Raw genomic sequence first — 9,440 nt, forward strand, 5'->3', positions numbered from 1 at the left:
CGCACGACAAGTTTCACGACGTATTTCCTCGGATGATTCTGGCGGAAGTCGAGCTGCAACCGCGAGACCGTGACGCGGGCCGCGGACGGCGGAGGGAGCGCGCCGCGGGCGGAGGGTATTTAAATCGGCCGCCGCCGCGACCGAACCCAGTTCCCCCTGAGCAGCCATAGCGTACGGATCTCCGTACCGGCACGTTCACAGGAGCTCAGTCCGTCAGTTCACCTGATGATGGCGACATGTTTGATCGCCGAAATATTGTGCCCGTTGGACACTATAGACCGGCAGTACACCCGTGGATATTTTGATTATCAAATACGCCGGGAGAAACTCAAGAATCACATCATACACCTTTACGGGGAGGAGATGTATCGCAGCATGAAGAAATTTGAAAAGTTGCGCCACCGTAGATGTCGTTTGCTAAGTACTCTTGCCTTTCTAAAGAGAAAGGAAATACGTCGTGAAACTTGTCGTGCGTTGACGAAATCCAAGCCGATGAAGTCAAATATCAGCAGTAAAGAGAGGGCGGCCATTCGTGATCTGAGGGAACGCTCTGAAATTGTTGTCTTACCGGCTGACAAAGGCAATGCTACAGTTGTTGTCTCCCGTAAGGACTACACTGATAAGATGCAGAGCCTGCTAAATGACGATTCCTACCGGAAAATCAGCGTTGACCCTACAAAGAAGGTGGAGAACAAGACGAGGGTTCTTCTCAAGGACGCAGATTTACCGGAGGGTGACGCTAAGAAATTGTTACCCCAAGGTCCGGTACCACCTAGACTATATGGACTCCCGAAGGTTCACAAAGAGGGGGTACCATTACGCCCCATCGTCAGCAACATCAGGGCACCTACATATTTGTTGGCCAAATACCTGACGGGAATATTAAGTCCTTATGTGGGTAAATGCCCTCATCACATCCGTAATTCCGTGGATTTTGTTAAACGCCTTGATAGCTTCAGGTTGGATGAGTCAGATATCATGGTGAGTTTTGACGTCGTTTCCTTGTTTACGAGGGTACCCCTGCGAGAGTCGCTAGAGTTGATTGGTCAGAGGTTTGACGAGAATACCACTGAACTTTTTAGGCATATCTTGACTTCCACGTATTTTCTTTTTAATGGAGAATACTACGAACAAACGGAGGGAGTCGCCATGGGTAGCCCACTCTCACCGGTGGTGGCGAATTTGTACATGGAGAACTTCGAGGAGGAAGCCCTGTCGTCATCCGAATGGAAACCCACTTGCTTTTTCCGTTACGTGGACGACACTTTCGTCATCTGGCCACATGGTATGGATAAACTCCTTGACTTCCTTACACATCTAAACTCCATACACCCCAACATCAAATTCACTATGGAGACTGAAAAGGAGGGTAAATTACCTTTCCTTGACGTCTTGGTCAGGAGAAGGGCTGACGGCACATTAGGTCATGGGGTGTATCGAAAGACAACACACACTGATCTGTATTTGCACGCAGACAGCTGCCACCACCCTTCACAGAGGAATGGGGTACTTAAAACTCTAGTACATAGGGCGCGCACTATCTCTGACACAGAGAGTCTACCCCAGGAATTGGAACATCTGAGTACTGTGTTTCGAAAAAATGGTTACTCAGAGTGGAAGATCCAACGTGCTCTCCGCCCAACCACTGCAGCACAACCTGTTGATATGGATGAAGTCACGAGGGAGGAGGTAGCCACTGCATTTATTCCATACACAGGCGCACTCTCGGGGAAAATCGCCCGCATTCTGAAGAAACACCGTGTCAGAACTGTGTTTTGTCCTCTGAATAAAACTCGTGCACTGGTGGGGAGCGCCAAAGATGACCTCGGTTTGAGGAAGGCTGGCGTGTACCAGATTCCGTGTCAATGTGGCAAGTCGTATATTGGTCAGACGATGCGTACTGTCGAGGATCGATGCCGTGAACACCAGAGGCACACTCGACTAATGTATCCGAGCAAGTCGGCGGTCGCTGAACATTGTCGGAAAATCACGCTATGGAGTATGACCGCACGAGGATTCTGGTACAGACGTCGAGATACTGGGACAGCGTTATTAGAGAGGCCATCGAAATTCGCACCAATGACGACCTCATAAACCGTGACTGTGGCTATAATCTTAGCAAGGCTTGGGAACCAGCGATTGGGTTAATCAAGAGTAAATCGAGCAAACGCATAGTTGTGATGACCACGGCGGACAGAGCCATCACACCGACGTCATCTCAGACGCCGTCGCAATCTGTACCACCGCGAGACCGTGGCGCGGGGCGCGGACGGCGGAGGGAGCGCGCCGCGGGCGGAGGGTATTTAAATCTGCCGCCGCCGCGACCGAATCCAGGCCCCCCCAACGGCAACAACCCGGCAGATGGACATGGACCACGAGTCGGACAGCTCTAAGGACCGGCGCAGTCGTTATGCGACCTCAGCCACGGCTGAGGCAGCGAGTGGTTCGGCGGACATCTTGTCGGCGGGGCCTGCCCCGTCGGCGGCCGCTAACCGCCGGCCACCTACGACTGTCCGGCCCAGCAGGAACGGAGATACGCAGAGGAGCCGACGGGCACTTTCGGCGGATGGGGGCTTGCCCCTGCACGCCTACGCCCGCGTACTTGACGTTGGCGGCCCGTCGGCGTCGTCCTGCGCTACCAAGGAAAACAGCAGCGCGGCCACAGTGCTGGCCGTTCAGCAAACGAGGGCCGAAACGGATGCTTCGGCAACTGTTCCGGAGCAAACCAAGTCACTGGCGCCAGTGGCTTCAATGGATGCAGCGCATACGCCGGAGGCAGAAAGGCAGCTTGCCTTCCTGATGGGACTCATCCCAGGCACAAAACCGGCAGCTGAAACCATGGAGGTGGAAAAGCACTCGCGCAAGCGTCCTGCCGACGCGAGTGCTGCCACCACCTGCAAGAGGTCTGCCACTAGCTCGAACAGCAGCGCACCCACGCTCCGCACACAGCGGAAAGCATCGAGGAAGGGTAACAAGACCCTTCCCCCGGCCGCTGACGATGAGGGCTTCACACAGCCCTCCCGCAAGCACACAGCCAGAGCTGTCGTGCTCGCCCAACAGTCGGCCATCAACACCGGCAACCGGTACTCCGGCCTCTCAAATGACGCTGGAGAGCCCATGGAGAGCCAACAGCAGAGGAAGTCGCCCCCACCGCCCCCTGTGGTCATCAAGTGGACCGGCGGCTTCAAAGAGTTCCGAGAGAAAATCAAAGCGGTTGTTAAGGGGAACGTGACGTTTCGAGTCGCAGGGCGCGACTTACATCGCGTTATCACCAAAACAGCTGAAGACTACCGTGGGGTCATGGACCTCACCGAAAAGGAGGGGCTTCACAGCTTCACCTACTCCTCGGAGCCGGTGAAGACGCTGAAGGTCGTCTTTCGCAAGCTCCCGTTCAGCATGGACCCAGGGTACCTGCGGGAGCTGCTTGAAGATCTGGGCTTTCCCATCCGCGCCACAGCGCGCATGAAGTCGCCCAGGGACCACTCCGACATGCCGCTGTTTATGGCGGTTCTCGATGACACCATCGAGAACCGCAAAATCTTCCAGCTGACGCACGTGGCCGATGTCGGCGTCACCGTGGAGAAGCTACGCAGGAGACGAGGCCCGCCGCAGTGCTTCAACTGCCAGGCCCTCGACCACGTAGCGAAGTACTGTAAGATGCCTCATCGCTGCGTCAAATGCGCGGGGGACCACGCCACTAAAGATTGTAAGATTCCGAGAAAGGACGCGCCCACTTGCTGCCATTGCGGCGAGAAACACGTGGCGTGCTACCGCGGCTGCACTGCCTTCCGGCGTGCCACCGCAAAACAACGAGGACAACCGGCGCACTCCGCGCGGGTGCAGTCCGGGAGAAGTTACGCAAACGCTGCCACTGACAAGGCACCCGCCAAGTCAACTGAGCAGCGTCCTGCCGACGCCGCCGTCGAACGGGGGCGTGGCAACCAGTCCGAGCCTGCTCCAGAGGCGGTAGTCGCTCACGGGCGCGGACAGTCGAGAGAGCAGCCTGCAACAGCGAGGGGCGGCCGCCGGCGCGGTCGGCGGAGGGAGCGTCCTGCCCGCGAGACGCCAGCTCCACAGCCTGCTGTTCGAGACCAGGCAGCGGCACCACCCCCAGGCACTGACAGGACTTCTGCAGCGAGTGTCGCGGAAGAAGTCAGGGCCATGAGGGAGGACTTCAAGCTGTTCCTGACACAACTTCCGCAGATGATTGCGTCTGCAGTGCAGTCGGCCGTTCAGGCCAACACCACACCAGCTGTCCCCACACCCAAACATGGATAGGCACATCCAGGGCCTAACCGTTTGTGTGTGGAATGCGAACAGCATCAGAACCCAAGCGGGAGAATTCCGCCAGTTCCTGCGTGATGAGCACGTGGACGTTTGCCTCGTCACCGAGACCTGGCTGAAGCCAGGCGTGGACGTGAGGGCTGCAAATTTCCGCTGCTACCGCACGGACCGGGCAACCCATGGAGGCGGAACGGCGGTGTACGTCAAAACGTCGTTGCGCCATCACCAGGTTCTACTCCCAGAGACGCCGACTCTGGAAACCACGGGCGTCGTCGTCTGCACTTCCGCAGGCCACGTCACGTTCGTGGCAGCGTACCGACAACCGTCGGGACACCTGCAATCCAGGGACATCGAGACGCTGCTGTCGATGCGCGGGCACCTCTTCATCGGCGGCGATCTCAATGCTAAACACCCGGAGTGGAACTCCAGGGTCACCACCATCAGCGGCAGACGACTACTCCGGGTCGCAAACCTCCACGACGCCATAGTGCTGGGTCCCTTCGACCCCACGCACTACCCGAAGCGTGGCCGTCCCGATGTTCTAGACATCGCGATCGTGAAAGGGGCAGCTCACAACGCGATCGCGACCATGCGCTGTGCCCTGTCCTCAGATCACCTGCCAGTGATCTTTGACATGGACACAGACGGGATGGCCCCACCTGAGCACCGCAGCGCCCGCCTCAACACCAATTGGGCGCACTTCCAACAGCACCTAGCAGAGACGGTCACCGCCACACCCGATCCGGACGTGGAGGGGGTGGACGCCGCGCTAGCTGCGTTCACCCACTACACACTCGCGGCGGCAGATGCGGCGGCGCCACAGCGACCAAGGAAGCCGATGGATAAATCCAAGCAGCTTCCGCCGGATATCTTGATGTCCATCCGTGAGAAGAACCGGGTCTTCCGTGAGTGGCAGATCACGAGAAGCCCCGCCACCAAACGCCTGCTAAATCGCCTGCGCCGCGAGATAACGGCGGCCGTCAGCCACCACCGAAATCGGGACTGGGCTGGCAAAATAGCCACGCTCAGAATCGATGACGGAAGCGCCTGGGCCGTAACTAAGAGCTTCCTGAGGAAGGGCCAACGCATCCCGCCGCTGCAAGTTGGCAGAGACGTCGTCGCGGAACCAGATGCCAAGGCGAGCGTCCTTGCGGACGCCTTCGCGGAAAACTTTACACCGGTGGACGACGTCGTCGATGACGACATGATCCGCGAGGTGGACGAGCGCCTCCCACTGTACCTGACCCAGCAGGAAGAGGACGACATCCTCACAGAGACAACAGAAGAAGAGGTCCAACATCACCTCAACTTCCTGCAGCCCAGGAAGGCAGGGGGATGTGACAAGATGGGTAACGCACTGCTGAAGAAGCTGCCGCCGGAAGCAGTGCGTGTCGTCACAGCGATATTCAACGCCATCCTTCGCACTGGCGTCTACCCTGCTGCGTGGAAACACGCAGAGGTGGTCGCCATCCCGAAGGCTGGCAAAGATCCTAGGCTGGCGCAAAGCTATCGCCCAATAAGCCTCCTGCCTTCCCTCTCGAAAACCTTCGAGAGGATTTACTCGATCCGATTGCAGCGCCACGTCAGTGAAGAAGGCCTGCTTCCTGACGAGCAGTTCGGATTCCGCCGCGGTCATGCTACGCAGCATCAGCTACTACGACTGGTGGAGCAGGCAATGGGGGCCCTGGAACATCGCGAGTACCTCGGGGCGGTTTTCCTTGATGTTTCTAGGGCCTTCGATAGCGTGTGGCACGACGGCCTCCTGTACAAGCTGCTGGTACAGGGGGTTCCTGTGTCGCACGTCCGCCTTCTCCAGTCGTACCTGCGCGGGTGCACCTTCCATGTGCGCGCTGACGGTGGCGTGTCAACGGCGCGCCACATCCGAGCAGGAGTACCGCAGGGGTCCGTGCTTGGCCCACTGCTGTACTCTCTGTACACCGCCGACGTGCCAAAGACGACGCCGAGGGTGCACCTGGCGCTCTACGCGGACGACACCGCCATCTACACTCGCAGCAAGGACGCGCAGCTAATGCGCCGCCGGCTGCAGCTCTCCTGCAACGAGATTGGAGCCTGGGCCACCAAATGGCGGCTCAAGTTCAACGCCGGGAAAAGCCAGGCGGTGATATTCACGCGCCGCCGCATTCCCGACGCGCTGCTGCAAGTGCGGATCATGGGAGGCCCCATCCCGTGGTCGCGCACAGGAAAATACCTCGGCGTCACCCTCGATCGACGCCTGACGTGGGGTCCACACATCCGGGAGCTGAGGGGCCGAGCTCTCGGCAGGTTGCGCCTGCTGTACCCGCTCCTCAACCCAACGACGACACTGCCCCCCCACTGCGGCCTCTCGCTGTACCTAGCACTCATCAGGCCAGTGCTAGAGTACGCGGCCGTGGTGTGGGGAAACGCGGCAGAAATGCACATCCAGACGCTGCAGCGTGTGCAGAATAAAGCCCTTCGGCTGGCTCTACACCTGCCGAGGGACTACGGCACACGCAGGCTGCACGACGCCGCTGGAGTCCAGATGTTGGAGCGCCGCTTCCGCGCGCTCGCTACACCATTTTATGAGTTGACGAGGACCTCCGAAAACCCGCTGGTCAGGGGGCTGGGAAACCAACCCCACTGGCGCCCAGCGACCAGATGGCCAGACCTGCTGCTGGAGTAATACAAGCAGCAAGAAAAGAAAAATTACGAAGCGTGAAGACGTGAAGACGAACAAAACGTGAGGACCACAACGACAAATTGCGATCTCTGACGCAGGAACAGCAGGCCCTGCTTAACCTGCCCAAAACGTGCAGTGAATGCACGAGATGTCACGCACGACGACGACCGAATCCAGTTCCCCCTGAGCAGCCATAGCGTACGGATCTCCGTGCCGGCACGTTCACAGGAGCTCAGTCCGTCAGTTCACGTGATGATGGCGACATGTTTGATCGCCGAAATATTGTGCCCGTTGGACACTATAGACCGGCAGTACACCCGTGGATATTTTGATTATCAAATACGCCGGGAGAAACTCAAGAATCACAGCAGTAGCTTGAATTACAGCATCGGCGTCCTCAGTAGATTACTTAATATTGAAGTGTTCACCCTCAGTAAAGAAATGCGAAGTTATTCGTTCGAGAGAAATAAATCTTTTATCATGGTTACTGAGGTTGCTTTCGTAAACGTGACAGTTGGTGCAGTTATTTTTGATGAACCTGCGCAACCGCTCAGCTAATTTCGTGCTCCTGTTATTTGTCACGTCATGGCACCCATCAAACACAATCGTGGCCCTTCTGACATACCAGCGCTAGATTCAATCTACGTATTTTGTACTTATAGAAGACAATATTTTGCGTTAGATGCCCCTCTAAGCAACAGAAATCCTCCGTCTACAACGAACTTTGCCTTTTCGAAGTCAATTGTGTCTTTAAAGGCATCAAACAACTTGTAAAACGCGGCTTTTATACCAATGTGTGCAAGGGAACGAACAAGACTGAACACTTGAAAAAACCATTCAACTGAAAGTAGAAACTTGATGTTGGTCGTTAAACATGTCGTTTAGATACTATTGAATAAGGGCGATAGTTCCTTTGCTGTCATTTTCTTTGAGTTTTTGAAAACACAATTTGATGATCAACCACTTTTCTTCAATAAAATTTTGCTTCAAATTAGCCAATTCTCAGATGCACCACGTTTCACAGCGACGAAACGAGCGTTTTCTAAAATGTGAAAGATCGCCTTTTCTGTCGTAGTGTTTGTCTCGGAAAAATTTAATCACACACCCGATACAGAATTTACTGCTTTACAATTTTGAAGGCCATGACATTTGCGAATAACGCTTAATTTCGGAAGAATTTGAATAAAATCAGAAAAAGTTCAATATTTTGATGATTTTCTTTTCATATTGGCTGAAGCAATCGGGGCAATCTCATTTTATTAATATCAGCGGCCTACTTGAGTGATTAAAATAATTTCCAGAAACCACTAATTTTTGGAATGCAACCCTTATTTTGGAGCTAATTTTACTTGCCTATAGCCCTTTTTACGGATTCCAGAGTTGCCATTAATTTTTCTTTGTTATTTCCCTAGATTCTCTTGTGAAGTGATAACGTAACCTTCGCTATTTTCACAATGTTCTCGGAATATTATCACCGAGCCATATTGTATTACTTACTCTGTATGTTTGTTATGTAGCTGAGCTAAAATCGCAGCTGTTCTTTGCTTGTGACTTTTAAATTAAATGGTCTCAGTTCAAGATCTAAAAAGAATGTCAGTGACTATCGTTTCCACCAATCGCTAGTATTACCGTCGAATTTTTGATAAACCTCTTGACGTTGGTAATCATCGTCACGAATCCATGTCTCTTCGATGGCACTCTCGAAAACATGGGGTCCGTATAGAGCCAAGACACTATGACATTTTACTCAGGTGTCTGCTGTCAGACAAGTCCTTTGCAGCAGTTGAAACAGCTCAGCATTAGTTCGCAAGGCTATCGTTATAGCTCGTGACGTATGCGTAGTTTTGCCAGTTGGTACTAGGTAATTTGGTCACCCACTACTACTATCGTGTATTCGTGTTATTTCCGTCCTACTAAATTCAGATTATTTTTGAAGACCCTTAAACCGACTTGTCTGATCGGGCGGCCGAGTGAATGATAAGTTAAGCCCACCACCATTAGGCTATTCTCGACCACATGCGTTTGAAGCGAAATATTTTTTATCACGATTTACGGTAGAAAACAAAAGTGTTATGATTCTTTTGGCAAATGCGGGCTTTGTCTGCAGTTCGCGTACCGTAGTGAAAAATAGTAACTCTCTTTCCTAGCATTTATTTCGTCTTTGAGATCAGCTGTTTTAGTGATTTGGCGAATTTATTCTATTTTAACCTTTTTTGGCGAATTCCCTTCCTGTGTCGTCGCAGCAACCTACAGGAAGGAAATCCGCGCGACCGCCATGGTCGCAGGTTCGAATCCTGCCTCGGGCATGAATGTGTGTGATGTCCTTAGGTTAGTTAGGTTTAAGTAGTTCTAAGTTCTAGGGGACTGATGACCACAGCAGTTACGTCCCATAGTGCTCAGAGCCATTAGAACCAATCGTAGCATATCGTAGGGCAGTGACATACACTAACCCTAATTTCCTCCAGTAATTTGCGTTTTCATCATAATTAACTTTAAT

At 53.9% G+C, this 9,440-nt stretch overlaps 1 protein-coding gene across 1 annotated transcript; it reads left to right on the forward strand.

Moving 5' to 3' along the window:
- The first annotated feature begins 2,367 nt into the window (after window positions 1–2,367).
- LOC126335891 (nucleolar and coiled-body phosphoprotein 1-like) lies at window positions 2,368–6,946 on the forward strand. Its single transcript, XM_049999361.1, has 3 exons — window positions 2,368–3,213; window positions 3,880–4,211; window positions 6,781–6,946. The coding sequence occupies exons 1-3, from the start codon at window positions 2,368–2,370 to the stop codon at window positions 6,944–6,946; spliced, it is 1,344 nt and encodes a 447-aa protein (XP_049855318.1).
- Window positions 6,947–9,440: the final 2,494 nt, after the last annotated feature.

The sequence above is a fragment of the Schistocerca gregaria genome, chromosome 2, assembly GCF_023897955.1.
Source record: "Schistocerca gregaria isolate iqSchGreg1 chromosome 2, iqSchGreg1.2, whole genome shotgun sequence".
Classification (NCBI taxonomy): Eukaryota; Metazoa; Arthropoda; class Insecta; order Orthoptera; family Acrididae; genus Schistocerca; species Schistocerca gregaria.